This window comes from Ctenopharyngodon idella, chromosome 7, assembly GCF_019924925.1.
Source record: "Ctenopharyngodon idella isolate HZGC_01 chromosome 7, HZGC01, whole genome shotgun sequence".
NCBI lineage: Eukaryota > Metazoa > Chordata > Actinopteri > Cypriniformes > Xenocyprididae > Ctenopharyngodon > Ctenopharyngodon idella.
The window spans coordinates 39,355,244-39,379,075 of NC_067226.1; the positions used below are offsets into that span (position 1 = coordinate 39,355,244).

Here is a 23,832-nt window from a genome sequence, read left to right on the forward strand (position 1 = left end):
TTTTCTTTGTGCATTTATGTCCTTGTTCCCTCTCTATGACCTAAACTTTTAGCTGCAAAATCCAAGAAATATAGAAACCATTTCAAAAATAGAATCCTTTGTCATGTCGCGGCTGGTTAGGACAATCTTTGAATTTTCCTGGCATGTTTGCCTTAGTTAACAGGTACAGGTGACTGCATTTGACTTAAGTTGACGAGAAGGAAGGGAATAAAATGCCGCTGAAAAATAGCCTAACCATAACAATACGCAAAACACGTGAAACAACACAAAAAATGCGGTATAGAAAAATTACATTTTGATAAATGGAAACTAAAATTTAAAGCGACAAACAAAAATCCCTGATATTCTATGACTTGGACAAAAAAAAAAAAAAATAGAATTCCCTCCTGACTTTCAATGTCTGGAATAGACCTTTTAAAATTCCATGATATTCCAGAAATTCCATGACCCCTTGGGTACCCTGTGTGATACAAAGCTGAATTTTTTAACATAATTATTCTGGTCTTCAGTGTCACATGATCCTTCAGAAATCATTGTAATATGATTTCTAATAATCATTGTAATAAACATTTCTTATTATTATCTATTATTATTATGAAGTTGTGCTGCTTCATATTTTTGTGGAAACCGAAACAGAAATATTTTGTAACAATGCAAATGTCTTTACTGTCACTTTTGATCAATTTATTAGATAGATAGATTTCACTGATACCGATTTCATTTGATTGGTAACAGCTTACAGTGTCTTTTTTGTCTAACTGAATTCATTAATTGAATTTAAGAATTTGACATAAAAGATGTTGCATGTTGAACATGCAAGGTTAGAAAATCTTTGCCCTAAAAAACGCCCCTGGAAATCAATTTAAGTGGGCAAATATCGGCCCTTAAAGGAAATGTTAATTTCATTCACTGCGTGAGAGATTCGAGGGGAGCTCGGTTAGGAGATCAGCCTCCTGCTAAAGCTTTAAAAAAGCTAAAAGCGACAGTGTAACAAAGCAAAACTTGTTAAATCTGCTGTTGAACACATCCTGATTGGACGTACTGGGGTTCTGTGGCATGAGTTCACTAAAAAAGCTTCTTCATTACCATATCATAGAGAGCATGCAGACACTGTCTCAAGCTGATCGAAATCCTGTTTTAGCCGTTATATTAGAGGAAAAGAGCAATGAAGTGAAATAATTTGAGCTTTGATTAGATGGGATTCAGTAGATCATGAAATGAATACATAACACCCATAATGCTTTGTTCCTTTCGGCAGCCTTTACTGAAAGCCACAAAGGTTTCGAGTGAGCGAGAAAAAAAGGGAGGAAAAAAATCTAACCACAGTCGATTTGATTCAGCTTTATTGAAATGTTATTAGTGCTTTACTGCCTCCTTTGACAGAGCTACAGTTCTGCTCGTTATTTTCGCGTCTCTCACTTGCTTTTTTCATGAGAAGGAAAAAAAAAAAAAAACACCCCCGCCGCCACCCCGCAGAGTCTGGGATCACCGACTCACAAGAACAGACAACAATTTTTCGCAATTCTTGTTGATGGGCTGTTCAGTAACAAGCAATTGATGATGGGAGGAAAACCTCTGATGAAAAAAGGGAATAAGCACTGAGGACCTAAACTTATTAGACCTATATTCTATTTTGTAAGAAGGATTGGAAATTCAGAGTTTCAGAGAATGGAAGTGGCATTAGTGTTCAGTTCAATTTTAGTATCATTTATATACTATTATAGTTTTTGTTAATATTTTTAATTTTTTTTTTTTTTTTTTTTTTTATATTTTCTGTTTTCATTTTAATTTTAGTTAAAGTTTTGCTTTGTCTTTTTTGTTTTGTTATGTCTTTTTGTGAATGAGAAATCTTGAATTGGCAAATTTTAAAGTTTAAGGTTTTTCATATTTTATTTTAATTTAATGTTATAGTTTATTTAGTTTTAGCTATTTTAGTATTTCAACTTAAACTAAACAAAAATGAGAAATGTTGCATTGGCAACTAGCTGAAATAAAATAAGTTTAAGGTTTTCTCATTTATTTTATTTTATTCCAGTTAATGCTCAGTTTTTTTCTTCATGGTTTTAGTTGTTTCATAGTTATTTTAGTACTTTTAATTGAAATGAGAAATGTTGAAATAAAATAAGAAATACAAAAGGTTTTATATTTTATTTTATTTAAGTTAATGTTCAGTTAAGTTATTTTATGGTTTAGGTTAATGTATTTTTAGCATAGGCATAATTTGCAGGTGGGACATGTCTCACGGCACGGATGTATACTAATACAAAAGAAACATCTCTAGTTGATTAGCAGTTCGTTCGTTTGTGTTAAATAAGAGGCGATCTGACGCTGGGATGTGTTGTTTTTGAAATCATGTTGAGTGCTCGTTGCTGCTGTTATCAGTGGCGCAACAGTGTTCTCTTGGCGCTCGTGCACACTGCGCAGTCTTCACATGGACGAGCGCTTCAATCTATCGGCCAGAGACTCTATTTGTTCCGGTGAAATCACAAAACAAAATTGATTTTTAGTTACTTTAGTATTTTATTAAACTAAACAAAAGTGAGAAATGTTGCCTTGGCAATTAGTTAAAATATATTTTTTTAATATTGTATTTTAGTTTATATTGATGTAAAGTAATTTTTATTATGGCTTTAGTTTTAGTTCATTATAGTAACCCTGTTGGCATTACATATGACCACTCCATAATGTTGTGAGTGTACCGTTTCTGCCATGTTGTTTGAGAGTGTTGGCTGACAGGTGGATGGCGTTCCCTTGGCCTCCCGTCTGTGGAAACTTCAGATCAGGCAGATTTCCATCTGTGCTCATCCTCGCCACCTCCAGCTCTGAACAAAAACACACACATGACAATGTAATAAAAGTGAATGAGGGCTGGGGAAAGAAACAACAACTTTAATATATGTGGTCCATCCCACTTTTGTGCTATTTTCGAAGCCTTTTGTAGTCATTCACTTTGTGTGATGAATATATTGAAATTTAAATAACAGAAAATCTTGACATTTGCTCAAGATCTCTACTGGGAGTTTACAAGAACTGTAGTAATTTCAAATAAATTAATTAAATGTAGTAATTTTTAAATAAATAAATTATTATTTTTTTTTTTTTTTTCCCCGAATGAACCTGAGAACACCCAAATTCTTTTAAAATATGCCAACTTTCCATTATTCATTTTGGGCGTTTCACAATATTTAAAACAAATACATCTATCTATATATAAATGTTTATATGATGTTATTTTTTAATTATATGATTGTCTTGCTGCCAGCCAATAGACCTTATTCACAGCAAATTCACACATCTTTAAATGAAAGCGAGGCTGTGAGGGATGGACACACATCTCTTCAGTGGGTTGTTATTATTTAATATGTTTTTGGATTGTTCTGATGACGAAACACTGCAGAAATACCTTTATAAGAAATTTCAGTAGACAAAAAAAAAAAAAAAAAAAAAACTCCAGACAACATGAGCTATGGAAAATTATAAGTGATCTAGAAGCGTTATACAGCTGACAGCATTGAAAACAAGGTAAGTCTATCCGTCACAGCCTCGCTTTCATGCGTCATTGCACTTCTCTGAATAAGGTCTTTTGCTGCACTGTAATTTCGAGTATCAATATATCCATCTACCTTTTCCAATAAACAAAATAATGCACAGTAATCCAAAACAATTAAATCCAGATATTTTAATCAAATCTGCAAATGCCTTTGAAGAACCAATTTAGCTAGACATGAACGATCACTATTAATTATCACCTCACTTAAAGGGATAGTTCACCCAAAAATGAAAATTATCTCATGATTTACTCACCCTCAAGCCATCCTAGGTGTATATGACTATCTTCTTTCAGACGAACACAATCGGAGATTTTGGGTTTTGTAAGAATTTAAAGCCTTATTAACTTTAATAGCTTCCAGCAGATGGCCGTATGCATCAATTTGCGGCGGAATAGTAAACCGTGACCCAACACATGAGAAACGCGGAAGCGCAGAAGATAGAGCAAAACAAAACACAACCAGTGAATTACAAGTCTAAAAACGAGAATTTTTAAAGAGAAATGTCAGAGGATTTCGATATAAGAGAAGAGGAGCTTGAGTTTGTTGCAGAGCCCTATTTGTTTAAATGGCGAGAGGCATTTAAGCTTACACTACTCCTACATCCTGTGTCATACGTCACATCAGTTGTTACTCATGTGGTGCAAGTGAACTGGCGCAGTATGCATACAGAAGCTAGTTATTTTAGATTGTAAAGTTTTAAATATGGATATTTTTCTTACAAAAACCCATCGCTTTGCTTCAGAAGGACTTTATTAACCCCATGAAGCCGTATGGATTATTTTTACGATGGATGAATGCATTTTTTATCAATTATTATTAATGATAATAGTTTTAAGAATTGTGTTCTTACACATTTTAAAACGCAAAGATGCATGACATCAACCGTGCGTAAAAGCATTTGCGTCACAAACATGTGTAGAGTCGGCAGTTCAATAAAAAAAGTTCAAATGGAGAATGCAACTCTTGCTGTGCTGTTTGCACAAATCAGCACAGCTCTCTAATCAAAGTATGAATACACTGACTCACTGCATCACCACCAGGCCTGATTTTGCAGCTGCATTTTTGGGCATTCATAAACATCCTTTCATAGAACCTGAAAAGAAGTCGGCCGCAAAATCCCAGAGCATTTACACAAACACTTATCGCACCAAAATTAACATTAAAAATCCCAACAGAGACGTGGATTTGGCGGAGGGGTGGTGCGGGCACGCTTACCACCGCTGCAGGTATTTGCCGCCAACAGGACAAAAGAGAGCGATAAAGAGCTGTGGGCAGAAAGAGACGACTATTGCATGCCGGAAATACTTTTTCATTCTTCCACCGTCGCTGTGAAAAGCTTAAGACAGCAAACAGCGGGCTGAGACGCTGTTGTGCCTCAAGAGAAATCAAAAGCCGGTTTAAATAACATGTTAATCACCCAAAATCTGCTCACCAGATTATGAGTGTGAGGACAGACACTCCAACAAACAAACACACTCTCCATCAAAAAGGAAAATCTAAATACAATGGCACACTGTTTTTTTTAAAGCGCATTATATTAAACCGAAAGAGGAGGATAACAACCACTTCAGGGTAAGTTGGCAAAAGATGAGCATCCATTCTCACACACAAACAGGCTTTTATTTCCCCGAACAACTGTGTCATCAACACTATCATCAGATGGCAACGCCGCTAATCTTCTCCCGATTCTCCACATGGTGCGACGTTGGCGCTCTGTGTCGTCTTAAAGGGATAGTTCCCTCAAAAATGAAAATGCTGTCATCATTCTCATCCTCATGTAAATTATGAGAAATATAAATGACAAAATGATTAAGAACAAAAAAGCTGAAATTATGAGAAATAAAAAGCCAAACAAATGGAGCTGGTTATGTGATTCAAACACCAAAATGCATTAGTTTACTAATCATGCACTATTTTCAGTGTTTTGAGGTCATAACCAGTGTTGGGTAAGTTACTTCAAAAAAGTAATTAATTACTAATTACTAATTATATCATCAATGTTGTATTTAAAATACTTTTCTAATTACTCTATCTGAAAAGTAATTTAATTACTCAATAAGTAATTAAACTAATTACTTCTTAAAATCCCTATAAACCTTGACCGCAGAGGAAACTCTTTTAATAATTTAAATATGAGTCAAACATGGAATAGTTTAGCCTTTTATAGCTTTTTAAAACATTTTAACTTTATTAAAACACTATAATACTTAACATTTTTAAGTAACAAATAGGGATGTCATAATACCAAAAATCTAGTATTCGGTACCGGTAGCCTATACCACCAAAAGGGCACAATACCAAGGTAAAAATATTTAAAGATACAAATAAAATAGTGCTATATATTTTTTCAGGTAGGTCTAATAGTAGCAAGTAAAAATACCACAGAAATTGAATAATTGAATAATCAAATATAAAATAACTCTGCATAGTCATAATTGTACAAATTAAACATAGATAAATCTTTGTTTAAATTCTTTTGTTGTTTGATTATCATATATAGCCTAATACAGACCAATAGTAGACCGTGGGATGTTTTAAAGGTTGCTGTCACTGGACCTGATGGACGGAGACAATATGCTGTTTCACATTCACATAACCAACGCGAATATATGCCAAAACGGGCATTTTGACATAACTGTGTGTGTATTTGAACTTGTATGTGTAATAAACCGCGAAAATCTGACACATCGGGTGAGGCCGCTATGTGTGTGCGCTTTGGTTGAGAGCGCATTGACTGAAGACCATCTCTCAGAGAGCACGCGCAGTTTTTTCTCCCTAGGACATAGCTTACATTTTACCGTAATGGTCTTGCCTACCTGTGTCCAAAAAGTGAAGTAATTTGAATATTTCCATTCTGCAAAACATCCACTCGCTTTTGCCGACATCTTCAGACAGCGACTACACAGCCAAATGGTGCGAAGTTGCGAACTCACACGCAACTGCACTACAGCTAACTATTTTAAGAGGCAGCGTTCACTTTTACCTTTAGATGACAAATTTAGATTTTAAATTCAATATTGATTTATACAGAACTGTTGAACTAATTTACAGTATGTAACGCAAGTACATTATAAGTAACTGTAATTAAATTACCTAAAAATGAACAGTAATCCCTTACTTTACTTTTTCAGTGGATAAGTAATATAATTACAGTAACTACAGTAATTACAGTATTTAGTAACGCGTTACACCCAACACTGGTCATAACATAGTATTGAACAAGGAACCACTTGAAAATAATCTATTATTTATCAATAATATTTACCTGTAATTATAATTTGTGTGAAAAGTGATACAAGTTGTTGGTGTTTTATTGCCATCAGTGTTCATTTCAGTTGGAAACTGCAGTCAATTTTATGTATAGGTAGGGTTAAACCACCAATCATGTCTTTCCAAACCTGTAAAAGTCTTACGGGTTTGGAAAGACATGAAGGTGAGTATGACAGAATTTTCATTTTTGGGTGAACAAACCCTTTAATGTCAAACTTTATTGATTTTTGCATGTTTCGGATGATTAAATCTTACATTTCAGTATATTCCTCACACAACATACTACTGAATATCTTCAAAAGGCTTGGAATAGACTGCAAAACTTGCATGGATGACACATTGAAGCATGTATGACTGCTTTTTGGAGCTTGACTGTACACTTTTGTAAAGTTCTAAATAAAGATTACTGGAATACATTTTACAAGAGAATACTTTTTCAGTCTTTCTACTTCCAAATTCAATGTGTTACTTGCTCTTTCTTTGTAATTGATTGTGATAATAGCAATTTTTGAGTGAAAACTAATTCTACACCAATGTTCTTTTTTTCAATGTATGGAAAACAGCATCTCCTTGTGTGTTCCACCAAAGAAAGAACATAATATGAGTCTGAAGTGACATGAGAGTGCATAAAAGACTGAATTATCAATTTCGGGTGATCTATTCCTTTAACTGAAGGCTGTTTTTCAGCTCTGCGGAGCCAGTGACGGACTCAGCTGCCCCGTGGGCCAAACAAACCTTATAACGCCGCAAACTAACCCCATCAAACAGGGCCTGAAGGTCTGTTAAAGGTGTCACAGCCAGCAGATTAATCGCCGTGCAGCACGAAGGATATAAAATAACCCTCATAAAAAGTTTGTCAGGAGAGACTCTCTCCCCCCGCAGAGCCAAGCTCCGGATCCCTTAATATCAGGATAAATCGCATGCCAGACACGATAAATTCTGTTTTATTAATTCCCAAAATGCGACCATCTCCACAGAGAGGCGGCAGACCTAAATTCTGGAGTTTCCATGGCAGCCAGATTGCCTTAAATCCCTGTCTTTAGGAATGGGATACACATCCGCTTTTATCCCAGAGGAATATACGCATGCACACAACAGCATGATCTGGGGAATGCTGACATTCACACTGTGATATTCGCAAACAGATGCAAGCGGCACAGAAAAACGTGGGCGTCCTTAAAACGTCTCGTCCGATTCCTCCCTGGGCTGAGAAACGCATCGTAAACGACACTAAATTATTACTCGTGGCATATGCTCACTCAGCCTTTCGTTTAAAAATGCTTAATTATGCCTTCCAGTAAAGAAAATAAAACGATTTACAAACATAAAGTAGTCAAATCCATCTGCTAATGGTGCAGTCAGAGAGTGGTATGAGGTTATCTCTGAGAAAAACAGGCTTATCAGTGTGTATCAGGGCTGATGGGATCCATGGTCACAGCTGATAGCTGGGCTGGGCTGATTTCTGGCACTGGCAACCTCGATCAAAATCAAAAACAGACGCTCTGACTCGTTCCATGGATAAGGCCCGCTTTGGTGTCACATTACTTTTCTTTTTTTTTTATGGCATTAGCGGTACAAATCCTTTTTGGTGTTGGTGTTGTTGTTGTTGTTGCAACACCATGGAAGTGAGAATTTCAAAGACAAGAAACAATCTAATTTCATTTTCTCAAATTTTTACACGAACTGTAGTGGTGACTGCATTCAAAGCTCAACCTGTTACAGGGTTGACAATAATGACAAAATGATCAAGCTATATATATATATATATATATATATATATATATATATATATATATATATATATATATATATATATATATTTTTTTTTTTTTTTTTTTTAATGTAATTTATGAGAAAAATAATGGCAAATGATCAAGGAATTGTTTATTTCCCTATAATTTATGAGAAATATAACTGACAAAATGATCAAGCAATTAGTTTCCTGTAATTAATGAGATATATAAATGACAAGATGTTCAAGCAAATATTTTTCTTCTGTAATGTATGAGAAATGTAAATAAAATAATCAAGCAAATATTTCTTCTGTAATTTAAATGACAAAATGATCAAGCAATTTTTTTCCCCTGTAATTTTTGAGAAACATATATGTAAAAGAGCGCTTATGATCTTCAGTTTGACCTACTGAGGTTGACCATTAACATGTTTGGAAGGTTAAAATAAAAACAAAACCAGTTTCAGACCCTTCTTTTTACCCTTCTCTAGGAAAGCACTACCTGTGGACCACAAAACATCCTCATTCCAACATAATAATAAAAAAGATAAGTCTGTCATATTATGCATGATTATGGTATTCTAGAGATACTGAATGCTGACATACATTCTTGTAGCTCAAACAGTAAAGCATGACATTAGAAATGGCAAAGTCATGCGTTGGATTCCCAGTGAATGCAAACCCTGAATGCACTTTTCTCTGCCAAATACATAAACGTAAATGACTTACGTATGTTTTCCGTGTTTTCTTGCACAACGTCAGTTTTGAGCAGGTTGTCGGCAAGCACAAAAGCACCCTGCTCTACGGTGTCCAGTAGCATGGTGGCGGCCCGGAGCTGTTCGGCGGTCGAGAGGTCCATCCATGCCGTCCGCGCCTGCGGCTGCAGAAGGTTGTTCACCGTTTCCACCATCGCCTGCAGTAGCAAAACAATGTTAGCAGTCAGATGAAAATTAACATCTAGAATGCTCCTTTGCTGGCTAATCAGCATTATTCAACTATTCAATATGAGGTCTGTCAGGACCAGATTCGAGTGCTTTCTTTAAACACAAACACAATAGGTGCTTCCCAATTCATGTACTTGTGCACTATTCTATACCGTTTTCTAGTATAAATAGTGTGAGTAGTGTGTTCACACTGAAAATTATTATAAGACTTCTGGGGAGGAGCTTTTACTTTGATGTTGAATGACAAAATAACCTTATAAAATTCATACACCACATAGCGCCAAGTATACTAGCTAAGTGCATAGGGTGGTATTGGGACACAACTAATATTTTTGGCAAATACTTGCCATCTGACATATAACAATGTTAATGAGGTAAGTATAACTTCCTTAACAATAACTGTACAGCAAAAACACAAAAAACCTACTTTGGTAATGACTGGTCCTGCCATTGGGATGAATGAGAATGTTAACAGATAACTTTCTCCAGGTATTGTGTAGTTCCTTGGTTTTTGGAAAACCATTTGGATGCATAGATTATAAGCACTTCTCTTGGAAAAAATCCACCTAATTCACAACACATGCACATGAATTTTTTCTTAACCTTGTTGTAATGTTAAAGAATTTGGAGTATTCAAAACGAGCAACCACTTGGCTGAGGTTAGTAATTTGCATAAACACGCCCAAACATCTCCATATAAGGGCTTTCTGCACAAACTTTTACAGACCTACCAGATTACAGACCAGCTATATATATGCGTATCTGCATTTTTATGCAGAGGAACCTCACAGCTTGAGCTATAATGCAGCTTTACTAACTATTTACCTGTATATGATGACAGTATAAAGATGAAACATCTACGTATAAAATTTCATCTTAACACGTTTATAACGCCACCCAGAGTATGTGATTTTGTATACATCTGGTTTCAGTAGTTCCTACATTTTTTCATAAATGTAGAATAAAATTTAGTATGAAAATTCATTATTCGTATGCCGATTTCACACACAAAGCATGTTGTGCAAAGGCACAGTTAGTGAATGACTGAAAAAGTCTTGAAAATTCAATGATCAAAAGATGCGCACATTCGTTCCTATGGTACCAAGTCCAAAACACTAGTAATAACATGACAGATGGTACAAAACACACACACACACACAGTCATTTAACACCTGGCTCTGGCTTTCTGCAATGCCGGATATCAAGTTGTTGAAATCAGTAACCAATCCGACACTTCAGCAACTGCTGCCTGTGAGTTTCGCAAGAAGTGGATGCTCTACAGAGAAACAGCTCTACGCTAAAAGCTAAAAATTCAGAAGAGAGGACTGCACTACAGCTGTGGCCGATCATTCAGCCTTTTAATAATGTTTAACCTCCATCATCAAAACCTCATCACTCGGCTCAACACCACTACCGCCAATTAAACATTTAAAATGCTACAGGCGAAAAATGCAACCCGAATGCTAATAAGGCAGAGCCTAAACATGTGCAGCGAATGATATAATAACGGATGGGAAACTTCAGTTTTGCTGAAATCCATTGAAGCGGAAGGACAGAAAAGATGAAACAGAAGCTGAGGTTCAGGGAACCAGCAGCTCTCACTCGCATCTTTTACGACAAACTTTCAAGAGATGCTGATTTGCGCTCACTTCAAAGAAGCTCAGTGGCCAAGGCTAAAAGTCGATGTCTGTGGAATTTTTCAAGATGCTTCATTTTCAATACGCTCGAGTGAACAGATAAGACAGAGCTCTTTATGGGAGGAGAGGTCCGGTATAATGCGGTGTACCGCACAAGGACCACGTGAACCCTCCGGCTCTCTGGGCTTTTGATCAATGGAGTATGAAAGAGAATATTCTGAAGCAGAGAAAACAAACTTACAGGCAGAGCAGAAGGTGAATCGAGGCTTTTGTACGGGAACTGAGTGTGCATATGGGTGTTTATGTAATCAAGACATCAATGTCACACTCTAGAGAGTCAACACTCACACATAACAGTGCTAATGCTGAAAGAATATGTCATCCAAACATGCCAATTGTCATTTTCTCACTCCAAACCTGAATCATCTTTCTTCCCTCACACAAAAGATGTTTTAAAGAATGTTTATGCTTAAATTTAATGCATTAATCACTGAACATTTTGTGCTATCTGTGCTATCAAATCTTTCAAATTATTAAACATGCTTAGTTGCAATAGGTGGCAAAGAAAAAAAAAAGTGAGAACCAATTAGTGTTGTCACAATACCAAAATTTCAGTAGTTGTTACCAATTCAAACCCACCTCCTTTAACTATTTCAGTATTTTATAAACTTTTGACAACACCAGGAACATTGGTGTTTGGTGCCATTAATGTACTGGTGGTCTCATTACGCTCTTCAATCTTTTGTGTTGCTTTGCTTGGAAGAAATAAAGTTGTGCGTCGCGAGGGAATTTTATTTATTAGTATTATTTATGTACACTCTAAAAAATGCTGGGTTAAAACCCAGCGAATGGGGTGTTTTAACCCAGCGGTTCGGTTAAAAGTTTGCCCAACCTTCTGGGTAGTTTTATTTAACTCAACTATTGTTTAAAAATGACTATATTACTTGCTTAAAATGAACACAAAGTATGTTGGAAATTAACATCCATTAATATGTTTAATAAATGAACATTTATTAATAAGTTTAATGAATAATAATAAAAAAACAATACACATTTATTAAATTGCTTATTGTTATTTAAATTATTTTAAGCCAGCCATACAGTAATTTTTAAACAATAGTTGGGTTAAATAAAATCCAAACATTTAACCCAACCACTGGGTTTTTTTCACTTTTTTTTTTTTTTTTTTTTTTTGTGTATGGTCAGTATTATTTCATTTTAGTTACATTTTTTTAGTAATTTTGTTATGTGCTTTATCATTGTTAATAGTTCACAAACTTTCAAGCAGCATTGTGTGTGTGTGTGTATATATATATATATATATATATATATATATATATATATATATATATATATGTGTGTGTGTGTGTGTGTGTGTGTGTGTGTGTGTGATGTGATCTGATCTGATCTGATCTGCGAAAACCCATCACATAGTAAAATTTTTCTTATCACAGGTTACCATATGAAAGCTGAATTTGAGCCCTTTCTAAATCTGTTTTTATGTCTTTCATAGCTTGTCTGTAACAAAAGTTATGGTTATCTGAAGTCGGCTGATCGCTCTGATTTTCAGGAACGGAATTTTGAGAAAAACAGGTTTAAAAAACTGTCAGCCCCTTTTTTCGCATAGACATGAAAATGCACTATTCAAACATAAATGGTTGTAATTCAAGAATGCTTTGGAATATAGGCCTAACATTGGTCTTGTTTTAAAGAAGACACTTGTCAGATTATTGTAGAAGTGAAATAAATTATGAAAGTGAAATAAAAAAAAAAAGTTATACAAGTTTAAGTTTATGAAAATGTAAAAATATAATTGTTTATATTTTATAATAATATATTACAAAGCATGTTTTACTCTTAAACTGCAAGAAAATAAAAGCCCAAAATGTCACCATTCCAAATTTTAGGTTGAAATATTTAAAAAATGAGCTTTCAGTAAGATTTTTTTTTCACTAGATGACACCCAAGCTCCATATCTGACCATTTAAGGGTGCCTCCATTTATTTGAGTAATCTGAACAACTTATTTCCATATTTTCATATATTTTATGAAGTAGACATCCTATTCAGAAGTAGTATGGGCAGTTTGGCACTATGAGATTTGAATTCAACCTCTAATATACATAATTAGAACATGTATGTTCATTATAGCTCCATTGTTCTCTTGTGATCCGCCTTCTCATGATAACGTTGTATTAGAAAAAACATTTTTGCGTGCCGTAGTTTATATAGGACTGGCGAGATATTTGCATTAATACACCTTCACCTTCATGTTATGTGTGGTTTATTTTGATAGGTGAACTGTCTTTGTAGTGTTAAGAGAGGGAAAGCTATGGGCGTTTTTTGCTGCGTTTCCGCTGGGAGTGTTCTCAAACATTAACGTTAGAGAAAGACAGGTTTGTGAACCCTTGATTCTTAATTCTGTGTGTGGTTACCTGGATGATCCACGACTGTTTTTTTAAAAATTTTTTTATGGTTGTTCATGAATCCCTTGTTTGTCCCGAGCAGTTAAACTGCCCAATATTCTTCAGAAAAATCCTCCAGGTCCCGAAAATTCATCAGTTTTCCAGCATCTTTTGTATATTTGAACCCTTTCCAGCAGTGACTGTATGATTCTCAGATCCATCTTCTCAATTGAGGGACTCAAACACAACTATTAAAAAAAGGTTCAAACATTCACTGATGCTCCAGAAGGAAACACAATGCAAGATTTTTTTAGTTTAAAGTTTAAATATCTTTTTTTTTTTTTTTTTTTTTCTTCCATTTAGTACTGCCCTCCGGAAGCAACAGAAGACACTTAAATGTTTGCCAGAAGACAAATTAAGTACAATATTCCTTGATCTTCAAAATCAAAAGGTTTTTTACCCCCCTGCACCTAATGCATCATGTTTCCTTCTGGAGCATCAGTGAATGTTTGAACCTTTTTTAATAATTGTGTTTGAATCCCTCAGTTGTCCTCAGTGTGAAAAGATAGTTCTCAAAATCAAAAGATGCAAAAGATGCTGGAAAACTGAATAATTTTTGGGACCTGGAGGATTTTTTTGAAGAAAATTGGGCAGTTTAACTGCTCAGGACCAACAAGGGATTCATGAACAACCATCAAAAAACATAAAAACAGTCGTGGATTATCCAGATAACCACACACAGTATTAAAAATCAAGGGTTCATAAACTTTTGAATGGGGTCATTTTTATAAATTCAGCTATTTTTTTGTCTTGTGGACTTTATGTAAACATCTTTTATGTAAAATATCTTATTCAGGACAGTACTAAATAAAAAATGACATGCATTTTGTATGATCTCTCTTATTTTGTTAAAGTTATTCACATTTCCACAGATTCTGCAAGTGGTTCACAAACTTTCAAGCAGCACTGTGTGTATATTATATATATATATATATATATATATATATATATATATATATATATATATACATACAGTGGGTACTGAAAGTATTCAGACCCCCTTAAATGTTTCACTCTTTGTTATATTGCAGCCATTTGCTAAAATCATTTAAGTTAAGAAATAATCCTCAGATTAATCGATTATCTAAATAATCATTAGTTTCAGCCCTACAAAAAAATGTTTTAATAGTTTAATAGTTAACACTAATGACCTTGCAACAGAAATAAAATTTGAACGATTTTGGGGAAAAAACAGCCAATGGTTAATTTGCGAGCATTTTTTGTATCCTAAAGACGCACAATTAAATAAGAATGTTCACACTTTTTTATGACAAAAGTCACAGCTTTATTGAGTAAAAGAAGACAGAACGCTCATTTTTGATTGAACTATTCCTGCAGACTCACATGTTTCGGTGGCATGGAGAAGTTTGAGCCGTACATGGATCTTTGCCATTACTGCACTAATCTACTGTTGCTCTCCGGGTATAAAGTCAAAAATGTCCTGTCAATGCACCAGTGCTGATCTCTGTAATCCGTCGCAGCGCTGAACCGACTCAGACTATGAGTTTGGGCCGAACTGAACCGCTCTATCTCATGGCTTACACAGGTTCGACCAGCCAATGTGAGCAGCTTACCACCTGACCCCAGATCATCCACAAACCCCGGCGAGAACACAAGCAGATTACTCACTGATCCCAGGTCAGGCTGTCTGAGATCAGGGGGAACATAATCGGGCCAAGACACAAAACGGCAAACGCTCTCTAATTCCAATTTATGAATCATCATGAATCACATTGTGCGCAACACAATAAATATTCATACAGCAAACATTTGGTTCTGATTGCAGGCTCACAATTAATTTAAACGTCTCAATTTCGAATGTTCTATGCTAATGAGACGCATACATACGGACTGAGAGGAGTGAGAGAGATACATTTGTGATGCAGATGAGCCGTTTAAAGGATTCATGGAGGTAAATGTATTAGCAGAACATTAGAAACAACTGTAAAACTGAGAACTTGATCCAACACGACACAAGAGATGATGTGAATAAGAAATGTGTTTTCTATGAGCTGCCAAACATAATAAAATAAAAATAACTAAAGCTGATTAACATAGATAAAACAAAAACTATATACAATTTTTGTTTCACAATGACATTGTCACTTAACAGTAACTAGAGTATGTTTTTTACATACTGTAGCAGCTACTGAGAATTTGAAGGGTAAAAATGTGCTTAAGTGCCATGAAAATAATGTGACAATATAAGAAATCTTAATGGTCCTAAAAATAAGCTCAATATAAGATCTTATTTTGTTCATTTTGACATTTCTTGACAGTTTTCTTGACAGGTTCACCCTTACATTTTCAGCCGCACATGTGTTTCTGAGGTCAGACATACTCTCACAGCAACAGAGCAGAAGAAACCCTGCGAACTCCAACAACTCCTGAAGTGTGTGTGTGTGTGTGTGTGTGTGTGTGTGTGTGTGCATGTGCTAGTCTGGTGGTCCTTCTCATATATACAAATGACTTTGAGACTGCATTATAACTGCGTGCGCATGCGTGTTACTGATCACTCTGATAGTTATTAAAGGAAAAAAAACTCCTTTTGTGTTTTTAATACAAGTTCTAATTTTAAAACACATATTGCATGCTGCTTTTCATGTGCATATAGATACCAGCCAGACTCATATTGTACTTTTTGAAAGACGTACTGAGGAAAAAAAGAAGGTAAATGTGTGTGTGTGTGTGTGTGTGGCCAATCTCTTTTACAAGAAAATTCATATAGTGTTTTTAATACTCTATTTTATGCAGCTTTGATGTTGTGCATATAGATACTAAACCAACCCATAATGCCCATTTTAAAGGCCTTAGGAAATAAACTCCTTTAGTTTCTGCAGTGTGTGTCTATGCATTTGCAAATGATCCTGGCAGACAGACAAGACTGATCTTAGCAGCCTATAAAACAGTGTGTCTGTCTCTCATACAGCATCACATTGGGCTCAAGTAAGGTCACGTTCATCTTTAAAACATCACATGCTGTTAAACACTGATTCTCCATTAAAGTCCATTAAATGGCAACCGTGTGCCAAACCACAGCAGCAGGTTAAGTTGGAATTTCCATACAGTGCAAAAAGTGACTTTTTTTCTTAGTGTTTTTCCAGCACAAATACCTAAACATTATTAAATCAAGATACATTTACTTGAGAAGCAAAATTACTTAAGTTTTCTGAGAAAAACTTAAGTAATTTAAATAACCTTATGTTTAAATATATATATATATATATATATATATATATATATATATATATATATATATTATATATAAATATATATAAATATATATATATATATAAGCTTAATTAAGTGAAAAGATACTTTTTCTGTCCTCATTGGCAGATATTTTTCTTGTTTTAACTTAAGCATAAATTGTGTGAATTTTGTGAATAAATGATTTATCCGTACACATATTTTTTTCATATGCCCTTGTAATCTTTAATCAAAACATTAATAAGCCCTCCTCCTTCAAATCTGTTCTCTTCAAGACGTGTCTCAGTGGGACTAAATACCATCTACATCTGACAGAAAACTCCATTTAGCTAACAATAACCAACTTTCTATGATCCAATCAATACCTGAGAACGAAATCAAGTCCCGCCCTATGTTTTTTCTCAATCCTGAAGCCGTTTCACTCAAAATAGAGGAAAAATGTCTATCGCAACTTCCATTTCATGCCAGATTTAACACCTAACAGCAAGCTGTTGGGGGTCATGAATATTAATCACGTTGTTGCATTTGTTCACGGTAATTTGCTGAAATAAACAACCAAACAGTGAAAGGCAAGTACTAGCCAATAGAATTACAGCTTGTGCATTAGTCCCTGCCCACTGTCAAAGTAGAAGGCTTATACAAAAGGCTACAATGAACTATTTCCTTAAAACTATTGGCAATTAAGCAAAATATATTTTTCTAATATGTAGCTATTATTCGTCAGAAAAGTGGAGGGACAAATTAAATAATTTCTAAAAGTGACTAATGAAAAACGGCACCTTTATTTAAGCACAAATGCAAATGGTTTGGAATTTATTTGTGCATTAAATTACAGATACCAATTTACTTAAATGTATTAATGACTGAGTACTTTATATTGTATTCATTTAAAACAGTTCATATAAATAAAAAGTTCTGTCATGAAACTGTAGATGGCACAGGCTGACTCAATTTGCTTGCAATCACATCATTCTCTATAAGGCACAGCTAATTTCCCACAACATCAGTAGCCAATGAGCTCGCTGCTCAACATTCAAATACTTGGTTAGCATGTGCTGTAGCACAGAAACCCTCCCCAGCTCCACCTGTATAGATCTGCTACAGGTAAATCATGTATGCTATATTGTACGGCAGCAGCATGTCTTACTTTCTCACAGCAGCATGTATTGGCAGTAGCAACTCCTCTACTTGCTCAGTAGCAACAGCAGCAGTAACAGCAGCAGCATAGGATATCTATTCCACCAAGACCAAACATATCAACATTGTCATATCCATTACCATGCCAAACACTCCAAAAGTTGTCATGACAGAAACAATCTTTTCCATGCATATGTGACCTGAATCACCCTTGTGAATAGATGCTTACATTTACTGAAGCTTTTGATGCTGCTTTAATTAATTTCATAATGATGAGAGCTTTAATCATGTTGTGCATGTGCAGTTGGTCAGATGTCTCTTCATGAGATCTGAAAACAAACAAAAAAAAACAATTCTGACCAATGCAACAGAGGTGGCCAACAGGCTGGTCAGGCTTCAGTCCATCAATGTCAAGCTTACATGAATGCCTGCAGACATTTCACATGTTCACATGATGGTTAAATCCCTCTCTGTTCTCAAAGCACTGACGGTTACGCGTCTGAAATATAAGAGCTGTGTTATGATGTATTTTTGATGATGTTTTTTCAGCACAGTCTAACACAGACATTCACTCTTACCCACAAGGTAAGGAAAGACTTTATAAACGGCAGCAGAGCAAGAAACCATCTGCTTTGACACAGGTAAGGCCAGTTTCTTTATATAGCACATATACATAATGGCAATTAAAATTGTTTTACTGGCAAATTACAAAGAGAAAGAAAAAAAATGTCACGAAGAAGTCATGAAGATATGCTCACACAAAAATGCCTATATTACGTTTCTTAAATGGATCAAAACATACATTTTAAAGAATCTGTATGCAGCTCTTTTTTTTTCTCCATACAATGACTACTCATAGTGACCTGCATTCATATATGTCAATCTCCAAAATTTATGCTATCATTGATATACTATTATAGTTTTCTATTTTCTGGTTTCATTTTAATTTTAGTCAAAGTTTTAATCATGTTTGTTGTGTGTTTTTGATGTTTTTATCTTTTTTTTTTTTTTTTAAATGTCTATATAGTTTTTATTTTTTAGTAACAAAACAGTATTTTACAATGCTTGAGTACATCATAATTCAAATTTAACTGCTGTGATCAAATCATCTTGAACTTAAAGTCAAGTGCCAAAACCTAGTCACACGTCAAATTGTGTCCGAAAACTTTAAATTAGGGCTGTCAAGCAAGTAATAATAAAAAAATATATATATATAATATAAAAAAATATAAATTATATATATATATATATATACACACACACACACACACACACACACACGGAATTGTTGACATTTTTGCAGATTTATTAAAAAAGAAAAACTGAAATATCACATGGTCCTAAGTATTCAGACCCTTTGCTGTGACACTCATATATTTAACTCAGGTGCTGTCCATTTCTTCTGATCATCCTTGAGATGGTTCTACACCTTCATTTGAGTCCAGCTGTGTTTGATTATACTGATTGGACTTGATTAGGAAAGCCACACACCTGTCTATATAAGACCTTACAGCTCACAGTACATGTCAGAGCAAATGAGAATCATGAGGTCAAAGGAACTGCCTGAAGAGCTCAGAGACAGAATTGTGGCAAGGCACAGATCTGGCCAAGGTTACAAAAAAATTTCTGCTGCACTTAAGGTTCCTAAGAGCACAGTGGCCTCCATAATCCTTAAATGGAAGACGTTTGGGTTGACCAGAACCCTTCCTAGAGCTGGCCGTCCGGCCAAACTGAACTATCGGGGAAGAAGAGCCTTGGTGAGAGAGGTAAAGAAGAACCCAAAGATCACTGTGGCTGAGCTCCAGAGATGCAGTCGGGAGATGGGAGAAAGTTGTAGAAAGTCAACCATCACTGCAGCCCTCCACCAGTCGGGGCTTTATGGCAGAGTGGCCCGACGGAAGCCTCTCCTCAGTGCAAGACACATGAAAGCCCGCATGGAAGGACTTCAAGATGGTGAGATTCTCTGGTCTGATGAGACCAAGATAGAACTTTTTGGCCTTAATTCTAAGCGGTATGTGTGGAGAAAACCAGGCACTGCTCATCACCTGTCCAATACAGTCCCAACAGTGAAGCATGGTGGTGGCAGCATCATGCTGTGGGGGTGTTTTTCAGCTGCAGGGACAGGACGACTGGTTGCAATCGAGGGAAAGATGAATGCGGCCAAGTACAGGGATATCCTGGATGAAAACCTTCTCCAGAGTGCTCAGGACCTCATACTGGGCCGAAGGTTTACCTTCCAACAAGACAATGACCCTAAGCACACAGCTAAAATAACGAAGGAGTGGCTTCACAACAACTCCGTGACTGTTCTTGAATGGCCCAGCCAGAGCCCTGACTTAAACCCAATTGAGCATCTCTGGAGAGACCTAAAAATAGCTGTCCACCAACGTTTACCATCCAACCTGACAGAACTGGAGAGGATCTGCAAGGAGGAATGGCAGAGGATCCCCAAATCCAGGTGTGAAAAACTTGTTGCATCTTTCCCAAAAAGACTCATGGCTGTATTAGATCAAAAGGGTGCTTCTACTAAATACTGAGCAAAGGGTCTGAATACTTAGGACCATGTGATATTTCAGTTTTTCTTTTTTAATAAATCTGCAAAAATGTCAACAATTCTGTGTTTTTCTGTCAATATGGGGTGCTGTGTGTACATTAATGAGAAAAAAAAAAAGAACTTAAATGATTTTAGCAAATGGCTGCAATATAACAAAGAGTGAAAAATTTAAGGGGGTCTGAATACTTTCCGTACCCACTGTATATATATATATTATTTCATTCAACATAGAATTTATCACACAACGGTCATGTTTTTTTCTTTTTTTTTTTTTTTCAGAAGCTGCATCTGAATTGTATGGAAGCTTGTTACTGCCACGAAATAAAAAAATAAAAAATAAATAAATAAAAAAGGTAATTGCGACTTTTTATCTCGCAATTCTGACTTTTTTTTCTCTCGCAATTGCTAGTTTTTAATCTCACAATTCTGACTTTTTTCTTAAAATTGCAAGATATAAACTCTCAATTGCGAGTTATAAAGTCAGAATTGCATGATATAAATTCTGAGAAAGACGTTTTTATCTTTTTCTTTCACAATTTGGACATTATAACACGCAATTGCGAGTTTATATCTCACAGTTCTGACTTTATATCATGCAATTCTGACTTTATAACTCGCAATTGAGAGTTCATATAACGCAACTCTGAGAGAAAAGTCAGAATTGTGAGATATAAACTTGAAATTATGAGGAAAAAAAGTCACAATTCTGAGAAAAAACGTTGATCTTTTTTTCTCTCACAATTTGGACATTATAATACGCAATTGCAAGTTTATATCTCACAGTTCTGACTTTATATCATGCAATTCTCACTTTATAACTTGCAATTGAGAGTTTATATTGCACAACTCTGAAGTAAATGCGATTGATTTGTTTAAAACGCGGACTCATTCAGAAACAAAGCACTGCTATGTGTTGAGATATTGCTTAACTATCATCTGATATAAATATGAGCCACAAACTCATACAGGGGTATTTTTGCCCGGATATCTTGAATTTTAGAAGCATTCTAACTGCATTCCATAGGCTCCATCATGCAGCGAGTTGTTGCCCTGCTTCAGGTTCATCACCAATCAACTGTATGAAATGTAAGATGACCTACATAGGTCTGGGGAAGGCGGGTGCGTTAAATGCTTTAAATTATTTTAACACATTATTTTTCTATAATTTATTAAATTAATGTGTTAAATCGACAGCCCTACTTTAAATATATATTGCATACTTTATATGAAATAATTTTATATTGTGTTTTTAAGTTGTTGCTGCATCCTTTTGAAGAATCGGTTTCCATATAATTTCTTGGGGGAAAAGCTGCAAGAACATTATTCAATATTTCAGGGAAATCATGAGTTTAGAACAACATCATTTTTCCAACAATCAATGACACAAATTTTGTGTGAAGATCATTTTTTAAGTAAAATTACTGATTATCAGGGAAATTGAATTCAACTTTAGTGTTCAAGCAAACAAACCAAGTAAGAAAACGTCACACAAGTGTGAACTCTGCATGATTTATGTCAGAAAACATCTTATACATAAAAATCAGAAAGGCTTTTGTCCATGTATTTTACCTGATGCTAAGAATTTAATGAGTATAAATCAATGGATTTGCTTTCACTGCTCAGTAGAAGAGAAAATACAGTCATTCTGGGCAAGAAGACCAGTGTATTTCCACTGAGAGCTGAGAAGTGCAGAGATTTATTTTTTTCTTTATTATATTTGTTTTGTGCACCAGCACAGTGTTTGACTTATTAATAACACTGATGGATCAATAACCGACCTGATCCGAAGTTAAGAATAGATTTCTTGAGCTGTGTTCAGAAACCAAAGCCCTTCACCGAGCTCCGTGTACATTACGGGTACAGAGTGTGTTTTTCTGAGGGGAAATGGGTTTGATGTTTAAACTATTGATGCCCTTTCACAATCAATAAACGACCCACAACAAACTGAGCTGCATCAGATGTTGTTCTGACAGAAAGAGATGTTTATACATTTGGAAAGGTCTCGCAAACACTGTGGCCTGTCAAGATGAAAAATATATCATTCTATATATTTCTCAGTCTATATGTTAACAAACAGCAGCCTTCTTTTTCAATTTCAAAAAGTTATTATTAATATTATTATTGAGAATATGGGATTTTTATTATATTAAAAAAATGTAGTTCTGAACAGATTCCTCTGTTTTTTTTGGAGTTTTTTTCCCCCACCATTATTTAGCTTTCTAATAAATGTGACATATACTGCGAATATTGTTGGCCTTGTGATAAATAGCTTATGCTTCAGATAAAAACTGCTTAAACTTTTATATGTACATTGCAACTATTTTCATCATGTAGAACTACCGTTATATACTACCGCTATAAAATGATATATACCGCTCAAAAGTTTGGGGTTGGTAAGATTTTTTAAAAATGTTTTTGAAAGAAGTCTCTTATGCTCACCAAGGCTGCATTTGTTTGATATATTTAATATTTTAAAATGTAATTTATTTCCGTGATGCAAATCACAGAAATAAATTACATTTCTCCAGTCACATGATCCTTCAGAAATCATTCTGATATGGTGATTTGCAGCTCAAGAAACATTTCTGATTTTTATAAATGTTGAAAACAGTTGTGCTGCTTCATATTTGTGTGTAAACATGATACATTTTTTTTCTCAGAACTCTTTCATGAATAGAAAGTTCCAAAGAACTGCATTTATTTGAAATAGAAATGTTTTGTAACATCATAAATGACTTTGATCAATTTAATGCGTCCTTCTTGAAAAAAGTATTATTTTTTTCTTATTACTGACCACAAGCTTTTGTACAATATATGTGCAACTAATGTAGATGTGGCTTTTTGTCACTTTTTTGTTTATTAAAAACAAACTGAATTCAAGTGAAAACAAGTTCAAACTTCCTCATAGATAATAATCCTCACAGAGTGCCATAGCATACTGAGTTTGCTATAATTTCTGTATTTCCAAGTCACTTGCACACACTGGCAAATGAGATTGGTGAGGTCTTACTTGCACATTATTGGCTTGAAAATGCTTGAGAATAACTACATTTTCCCAGTTATCAGTGAATTATATTTGGGACACCTCTAAATTTTACAACATCACTTCCACAAGTTATACTTAATTGCGTTCACCAAACAGATTTGCATTCAAAATATAAGCTCTAATGTGAAAGTAGCATTACTAAGTCATAAAGAAGGAGTTACCAGCATCTTCATGATCTCTGACATCATGATCTCCGCACAAAAACACATCGCCTGCACTCGCATCACACATCACATTCAGGGCAGACTTCATCAATGTCATATGTTGAAGGCAGAAACCGCAACCTT

General features: G+C 35.0%; 1 protein-coding gene across 22 annotated transcripts in view; it reads right to left on the minus strand.

The window, feature by feature from the left end:
- LOC127515855 (adhesion G protein-coupled receptor L3-like) overlaps positions 1-23,832 on the minus strand; it is a 342,582-nt gene that overhangs the window by 68,212 nt on the left and 250,538 nt on the right. For all 22 annotated transcript variants that reach the window (XM_051899977.1, XM_051899970.1, XM_051899965.1 and 19 more), the window contains 2 exons: positions 9,283-9,466; positions 2,700-2,822 (listed from right to left, as the gene is read on the minus strand). In XM_051899977.1, the coding sequence (XP_051755937.1) occupies positions 2,700-2,822; positions 9,283-9,466 (307 nt within the window). The remainder of the gene's footprint in view (positions 1-2,699; positions 2,823-9,282; positions 9,467-23,832) is intronic.